Genomic DNA, 18,730 nt, shown 5'->3' on the forward strand with positions numbered 1-18,730 from the left:
AGCTTTAAATATGCAGGCTTGGAGACAAAACCCAATAAAAGCTTTATCTTTCCTAATCAATAGATTCGTATTTTTATGAATGCATAGAAATACATGAAAAAAATAACACTTAATTATATTAAAATGAAATTTGGTGAAGGGAGTGAAAATTAGTGCAACACCATATATTCTCTTTTATAAAACAGCTAATTCTTCATATATTATTAAAAGTTTACTTTGTGGCCAATATTGAAAAGCATAGATACACTCGGGTGACTCTTTATAAGGTAGAATATATTAAAATTTTGTATGTATCACTAAAGTTATTTTCAACCAAGTAAAAAGAAAATCTTACGAAATTAAACTTCAAATATGAAAGGAGTTCACACTGAAGTACTAAAAATTGCAATATTCACTTGAAATGTTAGTTTACAAAGGAAAAATGTTCAAACAAAATCAAGTGTCTATATATGAAAGAATCACGCGAACAAAGAATATTCGTATAACATGATAATTATATATCATTGTAGGCACCATCAAGACAATACGAAGCAAAGTTCCTGTAAATCCTGTTGTTGCAGCAATTTCCACTTGAGAGAATATTTATCGCGTAGAATTTCCTATGACACCTTTTAAAACCAAGTTAGGCCAAGAAATGCAAATGAACCATCAAACTTTAGAAATCACATTACCATAAAACTCACCAACCAGCAATCAGATCATTACATGCTATTGTAATACATCTTTGCGCATGACATTCCTTTTAAACAATTTCCATAAAAGATTTTGAAACGACTACAAAGTGACATCCAGTCCATAATTGAAGTATTAACAAGGTCAAACAATTTCCGATGCATTCGGCTATTTTCAATTCATAATGTAAAGTTTACTTGCTACAAATTATGTACTAAATCTATAACTCTCACTTTCAAAAAATTCTTCTAAATATACATGTATTTACATGTAGAAAATATTTGTGTTCATTAGACATGCACCAAAACATTTTGCAATATATATTATAGTGTATAAACAATAACTACATGTCATATTTAGGCAAAATCAAGTATCATAGCATCATCTATGCATTTGCTCAATTGCCAAGCACAAAACTTATAACACCTGCTAGACACAAAGAATAGGCTTAATGTAGACATCTTATAGGTAAACACCACTTTTTATTGAGCTTGCACGAATCTAATTGGGTGATAGAATGATCTATCCGCATTGGATATCTAGACAATATCTAAGATGATATGCGACATCATCCTCTCCTTATTAGTTACCCGTTACATAGACAAATTTGATATGGAGGCAAAGAAAACAGTGCAAGAGGTGAAACATCATCCTCTCTCCTCATCATCATCCCTATGTAGACAAAAAAGTTAATGTGAAAGTCTAAGAGATGGCACCAAATGTAGGGCACCGAGAGAGGCCTTATTTTGACACACTCTCCCTAGCCTAAGCCTTTTTCCAATGATAAATGTTCCTCATGAAAGTTCACTATGGGGTCTTTCCATGGATATAGGGTCATTTTAGATAATTTATTGACTAGATTTTATTACCATGAGTAATTGGGATAATTGTGTTTTATAGATCTATTGTATTTTATTATTATCAGCACATCGAATTGGCGCAGTGAGTATTTAGTCAAGAGGATATGCCTATGTTGTTGGATGGTTAGTGTAACTCGATTGGTTGAAGTATCGAGAAAAGTGGTCATATTGTCATGTGAAATCTTAATGCATAGTTCTAAAAATAGAAATCTTAATGTATGAGTAACATTCTTGAGGACTAGTGAGTTCTTCAAATGGATTTGAAATGACCTACAATGGTTATGATTGTGATTTTATAGAGTAATGTGGTTAGCTTCTGAGGAATCATATGATGAAGAAATGTGGTTAGCTTCATGTGCACTAATTAATTACATGAAGTGCTTGATTAATGATGTTAACCTGTTCATACTACATGTTGTTTGTTGGAAATGTTGTATGTATAAGGGTATGCTACTTCGCATGACTGTTATGACAGAAGGACAGTATCAAACAACAATGGGTGTTGACTTCGTGGATACTGATGTTAGAACTTGTATCTATTCACCTAACATACAAGACATTTTCTTTGTGAGTTTTGGTAGAATTTCATCAGTTCAGAGGTTTGGTTGCGTTGGCTATCGCATGAAGCTTAACATAGTATCAAAGCCTAAGGTCTTAGTTCAAGTCCTGGCTTTCACAATTTATCCAAAAAATGTTGCTACCCCTTCCGTGTCCATGTTAGGCCTCTTAAGCCACACCTCTGATTCTACTCACGTGTTGACTTCTAGCGCCACACGTCAGAGGGGGTGTTGAAGTGTATATGTGGATTGCCTAGCTCTTTCCATCAGTTTGGACTTTTGGTTGTGTTGGTTAGTGCATAAAGCTCAACATAAATTGCAGACTTTTGTGGTAACTTGAGGGTCATGTGGATTGTATGTTAGAAATATGCCATAGAGATGATTATATTTCTATATCCATGATTTATTAAATAATCCTGGAATACTATCATTTGTATTGATTGGCAAGTATGTGACTTGCTTGTGAAACTATATTCTTAAATGATTATTCTAAATTAGTCCCTATTCAGAGATCATGTGAGGAAACATATTAAACTTACACTAGCACATGTATTGGTTGATGACCATGTTTCGCATGTCGTGGATGTAGAGATGTTGAACCAATAATATACAACACATGCATGTTAAGGAACTTGGGTGGGAAAGACCAAACAAGAGAGAAGCATGAGTGCTTTCCAGTTGTCTTTTACAATGAGTAAACTATGTCCTTAGATCTAAGATTGTCTCATGTACTTCAGATGTGTAGTGACTTACTTAGGGTTTACGAAACACTAATCCATTATTGCTTAGTTATAGAGATTACTTTTCTTGTTTGGCATATAGCATGTTCTGAGGCATGGTCATGGAAGATGAGATTCTCCACTCTCTGTAATGAGAGAGAGAGAGAGAGAGAGAGATCTAGGCCCCTCGGGTCATTGGATCAAAATGCATGGTCGTGCTATTTACGTTTAAAAAAGTTAACCTAGTAATGGATTTTGAGTCATGTGGTCAAGAAAGAGCGGTCGATCCCGAGCTTGGCCAATACTGTGAAGCAGAGAGAGTGGCAAGTATTTAACGTTGCCAAGGTTCATCTGATATGATCTTTACGTGCATGTTTGGGAGTTGGCACATCCTGATAGGGGCAACTGCCAACTTGCGGTCGAGTAATACTCATGTCATGTCCAAGCATGCATGAACTTATAGGGTTGATCACTTAAGGGTAGATCCTAACTCGGATTATGATCCAAATTAGGTCAGGTACTGAGTCCTTATGGGCCTCTAACATAGAAGCCCATATAAGGAGAAGTTGTGTGCCTTTTAGGGTTAGCCAGTTCTGAATTCTTTAAACCAAGCTGTCACTTGTCCAATGCCCAAAGTTGCCCGTTCAGATCTAGCAATATGGGCGAGTGGCGTTCTTCCCTGGACGTGTGGATACCTTGGAGGCGTTGCAGCTCTAACGCTTGGACGAACAATAGAAGGGAACTGTGAGAGGAAGACAGTAATATGACTTCACTACATCGACTCTACTTCGGATATGGGTAAGCGTGTCTAGTGATAAATTCATGATCTATAACTACACCATGTTCCTGGTTTGCGCGGTAGGATGTTTGGTCTACACTAGTATAGCCGAACCCGTTTTCTTATGGTGGTCTCATAGCCAATTTTCTTAAGTTTTACATTCAAGTTACATACATATAGTGGTATGTATATAACCTTTTGCATTGGTTAATGTGATCAATTATACATGGTGTTCATTGATGGATTACTGGTTTCGTTTCCATGATTGTGATGTTAACGTCGTAACACCAACACCACACGTAACACCACATACCCCTACAAGTTGGATTCACTATCGAGCTAGACTATGAAGCGTAAAATTATCTGCCACGGGTGAAGATCAAAACGGTTCGTTGAATCGAAACAAAGATTTATCGTGATCATGAGATCGAGTTCTACAAGAGCTCCAAAGAGTCTTAGTTGGGTTTAAACGCCATAGCTCGCTGCATGCAAATATCAATTGATTGGTCGAATTAGAACAATATCGATATATGATGAAACCGACAAATATGATTTACCATGTGAAGAATAACATGGTCAAGGCATAGATTGGATATGCATTCTTCATTGTGGTTTTGACCGTTGTCAAACCCACAAGGTGCTCTGCTCCGTCAATCCTTGTCAACCAATGTCGGTCGTCGGGGTGCCATGAGGGAGGACGCTAGTCGTTCGACTCTAGCAAGGGTCGATGCCCCTCTAAACCACTTTTGAAAGCTCCTTTTATATCGTAGGACGCCCTAAAGAGTTGTGGATTCACATAATACGATATAATGTGATGCTATGCATAATTTGTTTTTGCAGGATTGATGTGTATGGTATGGCCCATTATGTATGTGATGCATGTGTGTATTTTTCATGACATGCGAGTCATGAGTACGTCACCCAGGCTAAAGCCAATGAGCTATCATTAATTGTGTTAACGACCTGTGTGTCAACTTGTGATGAATCCATTTTGCTATGTAATTTATTACTAACTATTAGGGGTAACAACTTGTATTAGTACTTGGAGGCACATTGTACATGGACCATACAGATGGAGATCATCACGAAGAAGTGGAACCATGGTGATGGAGATCACCCCAAGAATGTCAGGTGGATTTATTCATGTTACTTTACTCATGTGCATGTTATATGGTAGAAGTAGAATGGCCCCTCGCATAATATTAAGTAAAACTGATGCCCTCCCAATTAAGAACCTATTAGGCAACCCTCTGCTCCTCTGAATTCTCAACTCCACTGCTCATTTATCAACTCCCAACTCCACTAGCATATTTTAGAATTTGGAAAAACGTTCGACAATCAAGTCCAACTCCTTAACTGCATTTTTGCTGACGGGACCAAAAAAATTAAAGTATTGGTATTGTTTAGCAGCCATTGTTCAACCAAGCTTCACAGTTACTCAACACAATGGAATGTGCACTAGAGTTCGACAGAAAAATAGGCTTGGGTCCTGACCTTGCCAGAAGTGTGTATGAAGGCGGTGCCCTGGTGACAGAAAGCTATGCCTTAGTTGTGCTAAGGGTGTGCTCGATTTTATTAACTCTGTCCCAAGGCCTTCAAATCTTCTTTTTCAACATAGTTGACTCAGGGCCAGGTTTGATTCCCTGAGGTCCACCTTAGTCAACCTTGAGTCACACAACTCAATCTTTGAGTCTATCAAGATCATTGGTCGCCATGTCAAGGCTCTTCTTATCGCAACTGATGATGGCCTTCATGCATCCCCAGACAATGGTGACCCCATTCAGCATAGGGATCTTGATGCAAGAGTATGCATAGTTGGGCATGACCATGAATTTGAGTGTCAATCGTCCAAGTATGTGGTTGAATGTTGTCTTGAAGTCCATGACCATCGAAGAGCACCTTCTCAGTGAGCAAATTGCGCACAATGGTGAAAGAAATGGACAAGGTAACATGTCTGATATGTTCGGCAGAAGATCCACATACTTCATTACAAGAATCATTGGAAGAACTGGCTACCCAGCTTGATTGACAACCTTGGCATTTATTGGCCGTCCAGTGTGCAACTGAAAGTGACGCCAGGTGAAATCCTTCCGTCAATGAGCACATGGGCGAGGATTTAATTAGCTATCACTTGGGTGAGACTAAAGGGAAACACCTGGACTGAATTGAGTTTTCGGGGTTGTTCTCTTGATCAAAGATGATGGCGGTGTCCGATCATTTGGTAGCTGCAATTGGGAAGTCAATAATGGCCAACAATCGCCTTTCGACAACCTTGTATTGCTTTCTAGACACGTAGGAAGCCGAGCCTCCTGAATAATATATGGACCAGAATGTAGTTCAAAAAAGGGTTGGTGTTGTTTCCTAATTATGTATCCACCTTAGCTATCGCCAACTCTTGGACTCTTTTTGTAACGCTTCACTCTGTTCGAACTACCTCAATGTAGGTGCAAATTTTTTGAGATTATGCTTGTGAGTTTAATGCACGACGTACCACTTGTCAGAGTCGGCCTAGCCCCATGGTGTGAGTTGGAGAGCTACAATAGGGGTTCTTGGCCGATTGTATTCAAGAGGGGGGCAAGGGGGACGCACCCTCCCACTTCTTAGCTTTTCATGAATGGATGAAGGTCCCTGCTTCTTTGTTCCCTATCAGCTGATGGGAAACTTGACGATCCGACACCTTATCTAGCCCAAAAAAGATCTCGGTCTACTTGGCCTCTGCGACCTAACGACATTCTTTGGCTTATTAGAGTGCTCCTTATGGATCGATGACACGGTCTCCAAGGTCACTGACCCTTCTGATGCGAACGGTCATGGCTGCTTCTTTTAGCCGCTCTTCCCCTTCTTCCTGGCTTTGGCCTTCTTTGCCACGAAAACCATCGGGAGAAAGGGCCATCCGAGCAATAGAAAAATTCAGTAGGAGATTCAAGGTTAATGCTTTTCCTAGATCCAAGGTGTTAAGCCCCTCAACGAGCAGTTTCACAGCCATCTCGGGAGCAGGGTTAAAGTCTATCGGAGTTTCGTTCCGACAACGACGTCAAGGAGACGGCTAGATTGTTCGGATGAGCACGTGAAGGGGAGGTTGGAATGGTAGATGGGACGTTAGAGACAATTTACACAGGTTCGGGCCCTCCTTGAGGGAGGTAATAATACCCTACTCTTGCCTTTGTTATTTTTCTCTATTCCAATAAGTTATCTCTCTCATGATTACTAGAGTGCTTCTTATAGAAGAAGGCTCATCCCCTTCACAGGTCCCTAGCTCCGCCTTATAAACTGGTGGGACTAGCGTTGCATTATGGTCCCTAGGATGGGCCCAGGGTCGACTACTCAGGTAGCATCGTCTTGGCTCCTTTCGGGGCAGGGTGATGCGGGAGTCCTCTGTATCTAGGAGGAGAGGACCACCATCCCGAAAAAGGTCATCCATGGCATCAAGGGCTGAGCCCTGTCATCCTTGCGTTGTGACCTCGTCAGTAGCCCCCGAGTGTTAGGTGATCTCCTCCTGTGTAGTTTACTCGGGACTTGTTAGAATTTCCTTAGGCGCCTCCCGAGTCTCCTTGGGAAAGTCGGGGCGGTCATGGAGGTAGCAAGGGAGGAATGTCCTTGTCTTCGAATTTTCTTTATAGGATCTCCCCCCACCCGCCTCTTGTCCAGGGTATCCCCTTATCCTTTTTCCCACCTTACCTATCCTCTAGGAAGGAGCTCCTCTCGGGAATCCGAGGTCAGCCCGTCCTTTCTGTCTTGAGGTTATAAGGCCTTTGGGTATGGGAACCAAATTTGGGGATTTTTCTTTCGGGGGCCTCCTTAGTGAATTCATCCATGGTGGTATGGGATCTTGGCCTATTTGTTAGTAGTATCCCACGTTCCTTCGGAGCGTAACATGGAGGCGTCTTCCCACAAACATGTTATGCGCTGCCAAATAGGCTCATCCTATATCAAGGCATCAATGTGGTTGTGGGAATTTGTGAGGGAGGGTCGCGGGAACTTAACCTTCAACCTCCACCGCCTCGAATGGTTGTTTCGGGTGTGCACCCGATGAGTATCGGCTAGGGACCTCGCTGTCGAGGCGCAACCATGTTGGCCTGAGGGGCTAGCTTGTGTTGGTCTTCATAAGGCGAGAGGGGCCTCCCTTGGGTGTGTCGGGGATCCTATGTCGTCAAGATCCTTTAGTTCAATGTCGATCTTGTGGGCAGGGTGGCGATTCGTTGCACTTGGGGTAAGCGAATCGCCTGATAGGTGCACCCATAACTAGTTGATTTCATGTCGCCTTTATGAGGAGTCGTATCGAGTCTTGTCTTGTAGCATTGCTTCGGGCGACGGTTGGGTTTTTGTTCTCATATAAAAGGCGGATCATTGCTTCGAGGCCAGCGATTGGGTTCTCGTTCGCCTATAAAAGGTGGGTCGTCATGGGGGAAGGGCACAATCTTCCCCCTTCCTCTTTTCCCATTGCCCTCGCTTCTCGCGGGCCCGTGACAGCTTTGCCTCCCTTGCGGTGAATGGACCCAACCAAGGGTCCGACGCTGGCTCCTGTGGCATGCTTTGATGCGGGGGAAGGCGATTCTCGCTTTGATGCAATGAGGATAAAGTACCACATGAGAACAGCGATGCATGGGGCATTGTTGAAGCAAGAGCTCATGTGCAACGAGGTTGATGAGGACAAGGGGCGGTTGGCTTTGACAATCATCTCCGGACAGATCGATGATGCGATGCTAATGTGAAGGTGGTTCTGTACTGGTTCCTTACAGCTATAAATAAGGGGAACACCCAATCGGTTGCAGTTATCGCAACACCAAAATGAAAAAAAGACTTTAGCTATGTGAGGCAACAAGTCACCAAATAGCTTGTGGAATTGTAATGTTGTGTGTGTGTGTGTGTGTGAGAGAGAGAGAGAGAGACGGAGAGAAAAGATGAGTGATTTATTTCCAACACTTCGGGGTTGGAGTCTAATTCGGATTATGATCCATGTAGACTGTCTAGACGTCTATATCAAAAAATGGGGTCGGGGGGCGTTTATCAATCATGGTAAAACTTGCTAGATGGCGACTATATATCAGATTAAGCTCATTGTGTTTACTGACACTTATGTTGACTAAAAGTTTCTCTTGCTACTTGCAAATATTTTACATTATTGTCCAATGTATTTGATCAGGAGTACTTTTGTGTGTTTGCAAATGGATATTTCACAATTTAAACCTTACTCTATTGGGCTCATTGCATATTAAGTTGGTCACTAAAGATATCTGACAATTCTTGCAATTTTTAATAAGTTAACCAAAGTTATGAAGTTAAGAACAAAGCTATACAAAAGTAACATGATGAGTACTCTATACTGAAGTTCGATATATGTGTATGTATGTGTATAGGTACATGAAGGACCTCTCGGAAAATTGGCAATGTTGTGGATTATGATAACCTCATTTGGCTAACGAGTTTTTCTATTAATATATTTGACTAACCAACTTTTCCTTACTTCCGCACCTACTTGCTCGTAGTAAATTTCAAAATAAGTCCAGCTAGTGACAATTTAGTAATTGGAACTAAACATAAAATAGTATATATAATTTAATAAACTTATTGTTGAAGAGTCTCCATTTCTTAAACAACTTCTGATCTGAGTTAATCATATTAGGTATTACAACTAGATGGATACTATTTCGAGATTGTGTGACTTAGTGAATATATGGTGATACATCTTATGTGTTACCGCCGCATGGCAGCACAATGGTGACTTAGGTGTAGTGTCACAAAAGAATGTGGTATCACAAGATATTCTCATATGACATTGTATTTGGCATGAGATTGGGTCATGTTAATCCTAATTGCATAAGTAGTTTTGGCTTATTTTATTGTTTGGCTCGTAGTTTTTATGCAACCTTTTCAAAACATGTTATGGAATTAGTTTACCATAGTGTATCAACCAAACAAGAAGCGAAATAAACAAGAAATTTTACATACTCTTGTTATTTTCTTTATATATTCAATACAAAGATTTTGTATCAAAAAATTACATTTTAACGAATGCCTGATGGATGGCTACTATTTTTGTAGGCTTGTGACTCACTCTACATTGATAAACCTCACTGGCTAAACAATTCTTACCTAATGTAATGTTTGCCTGCAAACTTTGTGTTTTTATAGCTACTTTTCAAAACAAACACATTTAGCACCATACAAAATGAGCTCTAAGAGCATGGCACCCGCCTCTCCTAAATATGTCCTCTACACCCCTTTTAGGGGGGGGACTCCTTACTTCGGCGACCCGTTTGTTGTGCACTCCAACCATCTCCCCTATAATCTCCTCCATATCTCATGTTTTTCTCTATATTGAATTAAAGAAGATAAAGAAAAAATGGTGAACAACGAACAACAAACTCCAAATAGGGTTCGGTGATTGGTTGTGGCTCCGATGAACTCCGAAAAAGCTCGAGCGAACTTCGCCAGGTGGCTACGATGGCCGACGGCAAACTCCGACGGGTGGCCATGGTAGTTGATGTCAAACTCCGACGGTCGATGGCGGGAAGGATTGTTCATGGCAGTTGGTGGGTAAGGGAGGAACCCCACTATTCCTAGCATGTAGGGAGAAAATGGAGTGGGAAGGGGAATTGTTGTTTCACGGAGGTGAGTCGCGAAAGAGATGGAGTGAAAATTTTGGCATTTTCCCTGAAGTAGGTGACAGAACGTGCTAAGGAGTGTCTTTCTCTAATTGGCTTTTGCAACCAAACGTTTGATTTTTTTTCTGTCTCATCACTAGTAAAAAAATTGATGAAGGTGCATTGTCTCTCAATTACTGTTTTGGTGTTGATGGCAATAAGATTAGTGGGATCTAATGTCGTTTGTCAAGATTATCTCAAGATACTGGACTGTTGGTGATTGTCTACGAACATCAGTGAGAAAAAGGCGATGGCTCACAAAGGCTCTGAAGTTTTCCGGTTTATTAGTCATAGGAAAGCCACAATATTAAGAGGGGTTGTGATGTTGAGAGTGTTGGGGAAATCCATATCATCATATACATTACCTTCCCCACTAGCCTTCGGCGAAATTAGGGAAACCCGAGAAGAAAGCACGTGACTGTGGTTGACCCGGGTGCCCGGAGGGAGGGCAACCTCTTTGCATACTCCGGGTGCCCGATCTTCTCCAGGTGTTTCACCTCTGAGTCGTCCAGGTGCCCGGGCCTTAACCTCGAGTACCCGGAGCCCCCAGCGGGGCAATGGCTCTTTTGACCTTAGGGGGGCGACAAGTATAAAATCCCCCTTCTTCCACCTCTCAACCTAACCATTGTTCAAGTTGCTGCAACATTCCCCAAACCCTAAAAGCTTGATATCGTCCATTCCCTCCACCCAAACACTCGATTACTTGGGGATTGGAAGAAGTTCACTCGATCTGCACTTTCACCAAACCGATTTGTGTTTCCCCAACTAGTTCACCAACACTTGTTACTCTTGGAGCTTCGGTGCCTAGGTGGTAGCGGTTCATATGGAATTTTCCTTACGTGTGTTGTGCTCCGGAGACGTATGTAAATAAGTGATGGTCGCCTTTAAGACCCACCCTAAGTGATTCAAGGCTTATCGGTTGGGGGTGCTCGAGGGAATATGGCGAGCCACCCGGTGGTGTTCTGGAGCCTTCATTCTGGCACCGCTCCAACAGAGATTAGCACTTACCCAAGGAAGTGTGAACTGCGAGATAAAATCTACATTCCCGACTCACTTCTGGTTAATCTTTCACGCACTTTCCTTTGCTTTGTTTGCTTGTGGGCTTGCTAATTAGTTTATTGGCTAGCTTACTTTGCTTTCAGCTTGCTTGACATGTAGGTTGTGTTCATCTAGTTGCATATCTAGAGATCCTACTTCAACCACAATTATGTAAAATTGGTAATTAAGCTTAAAATTTGTTGTCTCCTATTCACGACCCACCCTTCAAGTCGACCGCATCGATCCTTTCAACGACCATTAGTAGTGGCCCCTGAAAGCACTTGTGGCCCAAGAGATCGAAGCAACCTATCATACCCCCATGGAAGGTGGTTATTCTTGTTATAGGGAGAGCAGGAGGCGGTTAGAATTTTGAAACCGCTTGCATGAAAGATTGGAGGCGATCGGCACTATAAATATCCTTTAATTTCACACCAGCGCAGGTGGTTTCCCTCTAGAGAGTGTATGCGGTTTGTGAGTACCTCAGGGCACAATCTTTCCCTTCGCCTTGTGAATGGGTTCTCATGCACCACGTTAGTCATTTTTCATCTAGTTTCCTTCCCTTGCACGATCCAGGGCCAACCTCTAGCACCATCGTCGCAACATTCACCTTGCTAAGCATGCCACATTTTTTGCGCTTCTTCGCTGGTGATCGCCAATAACCAATTCCTCCACCGATTCATGGTAGCACGGTGACAGAACGACCCATCCGCATGGTAGGGGGGCATCAAATCTGCTCATCCGCAACGGTGGCAGATCCAGTACGGCAGCGTAACTCGCAAGTGTTACGGCCTTCGCGACAATGAATTTTTGTAGGGATAGTTGATGTATGCTTATAGATTTTTTTTGTATTGTTAGTTGGTGCTTATAGACGTTTTTTTAGGATTAGAGTTAAATTATGGTGTTGCACTAGCCCGTAGACCGATGATGAAAGTTATAACCTTCAGGCATACCTATGCGTTGAAGAATAACTTAAATTCTTTAACATGCTAGCCAATGCAGTTATGTCTTTGATGTAGAAATTTAAGGTTTATTATGTTGTCTGACGCTAAATTAATTACTAGTCTAGCTGAAAACTAAATGACATGCATTCTCTTAAAATAGATATTCATTTTTTAGTTCCATTACATACAAAAACTGGCTCTGGATTTGAGGTTTCGTGAGAACGATTTTGTTGGATCACAACAATAGAAGAAACCAACATAGTCCATTAGGTTTGCCTCCACCACATACTTCTTGGAGAAGTCGGGAGAGTTAGCAAAATGCATTGCTTTCCCTTGAGTAATTGAAAGGACACTCGGGAAATGACAAACATGATTTGGACAAATTTGAATGATGTCTGTCCTCATGGCACCACTGCCTAAGTTGGGTATGATCTTCTTGACAAAATACATCAAACAAATAAATATCATGTTTGTGATCTTAACATTTATGTATATCACAGGGTGTATTATATTTTAGTTGCATTGCACACAAAAACAAATAGGATTGGAGTATGTACAAATGACTTCTTCATTGCACTAGTCATCATATTTTAAGGTTAACTAAGTCATCCGATTACTTATTAATAACCAAGTTTGCTTGCATTCGATTTGAAATCAGTTAACCATGTCTTTTATATGTAGATCAATTTTTAGCTACGCTGCATACAATGAACAGGCGGTTAGTCAGCAGTAGGTTTTGTGGGCAATGTCACCACATAAGAAGATCGTCCGTGGATACGAAATAAATCAGGCCAGCTAGTGGCCGCATATGTCCACACCCTAGCTATTGTGTTTGCAATGGATTGGACTTAGGCATGATATTTTTATGTACATGCATTTAATCAATCAATTACTATCTTATGTTAGTTGTCTTTCACAAATTTTGTTCTATGCAGAATTATGTTTTGGTTACACTGCACAAAAGAAGATGAGCAGTGACCCTGCAAATTTACCTATTGGAGTAGGTGTTTTATACTTCGTTTTTAGGTGTTTTTTAGTCTGTTTAGCTTTATGTCCTACATAGGAAGGCGGGGTGGCGGCGACTCCCTTAAGATGGAATAATGTTCTCCCTGCCTAGCCCCAGTCCTGGCCGTGTGTCCTCGTCGTCGGAGGGCGTGTGGAGGTGTGTATCCAGTGGATCTCATAGGATTCAGTCGGTGTTTGTCTTCAGTGGATCCGGGTGGACCAGTCTTCGCTCGTCTATGTTTATGTGTCTACTGGTTGTATCCTTCCGATCTATACTTTTGTTTATAGGCGGCGGTTCGTGTTCTGGTGAGCTGGTCCTCTAGAGTCATAGCAGGACGACTTGTTGACTGTCTACTACAACTAGGTGCCTTTGCCTCGCTCCAGTGCTTGTAATTGCCACTAGGTGATCTACGGACATAGTTATAATTATTGTTACTTATTGTGTTCTTTGTACTGTCATAATGTTTGATGGATGTGAAATTCTTGCTCCTATGCTTTCAGCAGATGTCGGGTCTCGCGGTCAACTTCGACAAGAGTGAAGTCATGGTGTCGGGTTACTCGCCTACCGAGCGCCAGAGCATTGCTGAACGCCTCAATTGCCAGCTGGGCTCCTTCCTGACGTCGTACCTCGGGATACCCATTAGTGACTCCCGGCTTTACCTGGCGGATCTTCATCCCGCAGTGACTAAGCTCCAACACCGCGTTGAACCTTGGCAGGGCCGTTGGCTGTCCAAGGCGACCCGGACTATGCTCATCAACTCTTCATTCTACAACTTACTTTTGTACATCATGAGCTTCTATAGCCTCCATGAGGCCCTCCACCACAGGATCGCCAAGTATCAAGCGCATTTCTTCTGGGCTAGCGACGGCGATAAGAAAAAGTGTCATATGGTTCACTGGCCCGACATCTGCAAGCCTCGTGACCAAGGCGGGATCGGGATCATGTCCTCCAGACGCATGAACATTGCCTTGCTAACTCGTTGGTTGTGGCGGATAGCGAATGGGGAGGGCGGCCTTTGGCTTGACATCATCCGGAACAAATATCTCCATGGACAACCACTTGCCTTTTGTCAGCGGACTGGCAGCTTGCAGTTTTGGCAGTCCATCATCCAGTTACTCCCGGTCATCTGCATCGGGACCTCCATCGCGGCAGGGTCGGGGGAGACTACCTTTTCTGGTTTGACAGATGGGTTGGGGATCGCCCCTTCGCCGCCCTATTCCCAGACTTGTTCGCCATCGCGGTCGAACCTAGGATCTCCATCGAGATGGCCCTTATTGACTTAGGGTGTCTCGCGTTCCGGAGGCCATTTGGGCTCTCGGAACTTGCCGCATGGGAGGATCTCCTTGAGTGCATCGTGTTGCAGTCTCAAGACGTGGACCAACTGAGTGATCACATTTCCTGGCATTTGGAGCCCTCGGGCCGGTTATCAACCAAATCCCTTTATCGGGCCATTGCAGTTGCCTTGCCACTGCGCCCCTAGTTCAGATCTAGGCGATTAGACTACCTCTGAAGATCCGGATTTTCCTCTGGCAATGGATCCGGGGCCGAGCGCCCTCTGGCGTGGAGGTGCTCAAGCGGAATGGCCCTGGAGATGGGCTCTGACCCCTGTGCAGCATGGAGGACTCGAATCACATCTTCTTCACATGTCTGTCGGCACAATTCCTTTGGAGTTGCTTCTGCGAAGTGGTTGGTGGACGTTGGTGCCACAACAATTTCCCCGACTTTTTTGAGGAAATCCAAACCTCACCGCAGCGTGTCCGCCACATTAGGTGGCTAGGAATCGGGGTTCTCGCCTGGATGCTTTGGACCGTCCGTAATAAACTTGTGATCCAACGTGTTCCTATTCGACGTGCTATCAATGCGGTTTTCGGAATGTGTGGCTATTTGCAGCTCTGGCGGTCGCTTAGCCGCCCTCAGGATCGAGACGACATCAACATCATCATCATTGATCTTTGTGGCTTGTGTGCTGCCGCCTTTCTTTTTGTTTTTTAATTAAGAGCTTCTTGAGTTATGCCCTCAGCGGAATCCTTTTGGCACTCTGTTTGTCTGCAATCTTTGTGTGCGTGTGCGGTGTGAACATTTGTTGGATCTTGTGGCTTTGATGGTTTGCTTTATATATAAAAGCGGGGCGAAAGCCTTTTTCGGTAATGTTTATGGATAGACTAACTTTCGGAAAAAGAAGTGTTTTAAAGAGTGGGTACGAATGTGCATATGCATCTCGTTATCCACTTATCCTCGGTGTTTCTAAATAAATAAAGAAGTAAAAAGTTGCGTGTATACTTCCCGTATAACGAATTTCATGTGTTAAACTCAACAGTATAGGCCTGACGTTAACTTCAGGTGCTTCCACTGTCGGCATCTGGCGACGGGAAATTCGTCACCGGTCAAAGAGGACGCACAAACAAAAATCGTAATCACCATGCGGGCAGCAGGCGTTGGTTGACCATGCAGGAGCCAGCAGAAGGCAACAAGCTCGGTGTCCTAGGCGGAAGAATACGAGCGCACGGTCCACGCCATTAGAGAAGCTTCCCCGGCGCAGTACAAGACCACGCTTCTCCCTCGAACGAAGCAAAACGCCATCTCAAAAGCAGAACACATGCCCCTGCTCATGCTCATGCAAGGTGGTGCACAGATTTAAAAAACCAAGATGCTAAGCAGGTTCGTGCAAGGTGGAAAGCAAGCCTGCCGGAGATTGTCTCGAGCATATGGCGTGCGTCCCGCAGAGCAGCCGCCTTTTACCGTTACGAAAGCTAAGGCGAAATCGTAGAAAATCGACCGAGCGCACGCCGCGGATTCTATCAGGCGAATTCAGATTACTAGCTTGCAGAGGAGTAAGTTACTGGAGTAGGTAAAAAAAAAGTGCGTGGCGGCGAGCGGCCGGCGGCGAGCGTGCACCTGGAGGAGGAGTACTCGTAGAGCTTTCCGGCGGGGGAGAAGACGAGCAGCGCGACCTCGGCGTCGCAGAGGAGCGAGAGCTCGAAGGCCTTCTTGAAGAGCCCCGAGCGGCGCTTGGAGAAGCGCACCTGGCGGCTCGTCCGGTCCTCGATCCGCCGCAGCTCCACACGCCCGCGCCGCGCCATTGCCCGCCGGGAAAGCTAGCCTCCTCCTCCCGCTGCTGCTCCGGCCGCCGCTCGCCTCTCTCTTTTCTCGCTTCCTGGTTGGTAGGGGTTGGGGAGTGTGGCGGGCGCGGGGCGAGGCAGAGAGGGGAACTCCGGCTCGGGCCACCGTGGGGGAGACGAGGAGGCGTGAGAGGGACGGGTCGCGGGGTGACGTGGGGTCCATGTGATTGACGGATTGCTGTACACCTCAGACGGGGCTCTCTCGTGGCCCCTTATCTTGGGCTCCCAAGCAGCTGCCTGTCCCCCGTATGGAATCGAGAACGTCGGTATCCCCTGGGTCTTTCTGCTGCGCGCATATTGCTGCGCGCACACAGCCAAGTCGTATTAAAATGACCCGACTGATTATTTTTCGGCAATGACATGACTGACGGATGTACTACATTTCGTTGGCCTAACAATACTTTATGTAAACATATCCTAATTAAAAATTGCACGATACTGCTATTTCTCAATCCGCTCCACTCATGTTTGGTACCCAACAGAGAGAATCCAAGAGGCACTGCTTTGCTTATAAAATTCACTAATCCAGAGCCAGGCAACCTTAGTAAATTCCAGATTAGGAATGCGGGGGATGAACCTGGCCCTTTCAATTTCAAACGAACAGGGACGGGCTGCACGACCGCTTCCTCCCATCCTTATCCACTCGGGCTCCACGCTGTAAAAGAACGGGCGAGCCAGGTTGGAATGTGTGCACGCGGAGCGCTCCAGCTCGATCGAAATATCTGCCTGCTCGGTCTGCCGACATATCTGCGCGGGCCATGGGCACTTAGCCGAAACTAGTTAAATTTTGCGAGGATAAGGATACCCTGGAGGGCAAGGGCTGCTGTGCATCGCGTGGTCCTCGGCCTCACTGGCTTTCCTTTTGTTTCTGCTACTACTACTGGGTCCCGGCGCAGTCAAGTAGTAAAAAAAGGTTACCTCAATGAAAAAGGTTGGAGATGCGATCCGAAACGGTCCCGGCGCGGCGGCACCGTTGGTGGGTGCAGCTGTGATGGTGACGCATGAAAGCAGGCGAATTTGCTTTGCCGTGCTGATAGAAGCAGCAGGAGAAATTTGCTTGTACGCCGCATCTTAACAGCTCCATCACACTGCCACTTAAAATCTGTGCTCCTGCTATTGACCACCCAGTGTCTATCAAATCATGAGATGTGAAGATTGAGAAGGAACAGGCAACTTTCACTGATTGATGATAAGGGATGTTTAGAGCATCTACAACCAGATCACCTAGGGCGTGTTTGGTTACTTGTACGAGGCCCAACCAAGCCCGCGCAAGAAGGAAATTGGATGTTTGGTTGGCTGCATATACTGTTGGGCCTACATAGCACGGAACTTAAATCACCTCTGGGCCTGGCTTGCTGGAAACGTTCAGGGCGTGTTTGTTTGCCTGCATATGGCCCAGCCTGTCCCGCGCGGGATGAAAGAGGCCCGTTTGGTTGTCTACGTTTACTGTGCGGCCCGCATGGCATGAACCTTAAAGCACCTCTAGGCCAGGCCCAAGGGAAACGCCCGAACCGGCAGTAGCTCGCGAGCCTGGCTTGAGCGACGCAGGGGAGGGCGACGCACTTCTCTCCTCATGCGACCAGGGAGATGGCGCGAGCTCGCTCGCGTCGCCGAAAAATCGGCGGGAGGATTTCGGCTCACCTCCCGCCGAGTCCGCCCTATTTAGCCCCCTCCCTCACCGCCGCAACTCCCGCCACCATTCTCCCCCCTTTCGAGCTTTCCCGCCGACGCGCATCGGCACCGACGAGCAGGTAAGCGGCGCATCTTCATCGGCCGGCGGTCCGCGGCGTCGGCGGTCCTTCACCGGCCGGTGGTGATCTTCTACGACTGTTCCCCCTCGTCCTCGAGCTGCAGCCATGGCCTCGTTGAGCAAACTTCTGATGCTACCGCTGCTGCTGCTGCTGCTGTCACTGCACTCAAGGTAGCAACAACAAAGGCAAAGAAGGATGGTAGGTCGAACAACATGAAGTGGCAGTCGTTCATGTCCACGTTCGTGCCGAACAAAATGTGTGAGCTCATCTCTAGTGGAGTTAGGACTCACAAGGGCTTCAAGGAGGTGCACTTGAACACCATTGCGAAGCAGGTGTTCGAGTTCTGTGGGCAGGAGGTGTCCGCCACCAAGGTGTACAACCACTTGAGGAAGTGGAGAGGTCGATGGATCCAAGTGTCCAAGGTGAGAGACCTTAGCGGCGCCTCATGGGATGAGAACACTTGCTCCATAGTTCTCGAGGCAGAGCACTATGCCGGCCATGTCGTGGTTATCTCAAAGCCCTCTTCCTTTTCATACTGTCCACCATTGCCTACTCCTAATTGCAACTAACAACACTTATGTTTCATTCTTAGGACCACCCAAGTGACGTTGAGTTCCTTAACACACCCATACAGAACTATAGCCA

General features: G+C 44.9%; 1 protein-coding gene across 1 annotated transcript in view; it reads right to left on the reverse strand.

Annotated features, from left to right (window-relative positions):
- The window catches only part of LOC123080332 (MADS-box transcription factor 51), a 32,799-nt gene extending 16,312 nt beyond the window's left edge, over positions 1-16,487 (reverse strand). Inside the window, exon 1 of the mRNA XM_044503243.1 lies at positions 16,111-16,487. Within this exon, the coding sequence (XP_044359178.1) occupies positions 16,111-16,295 (185 nt within the window). The 5' untranslated portion in view covers positions 16,296-16,487. The remainder of the gene's footprint in view (positions 1-16,110) is intronic.
- Positions 16,488-18,730: the final 2,243 nt, after the last annotated feature.

Source organism: Triticum aestivum, chromosome 3D (assembly GCF_018294505.1).
Source record: "Triticum aestivum cultivar Chinese Spring chromosome 3D, IWGSC CS RefSeq v2.1, whole genome shotgun sequence".
Lineage (NCBI taxonomy): Eukaryota > Viridiplantae > Streptophyta > Magnoliopsida > Poales > Poaceae > Triticum > Triticum aestivum.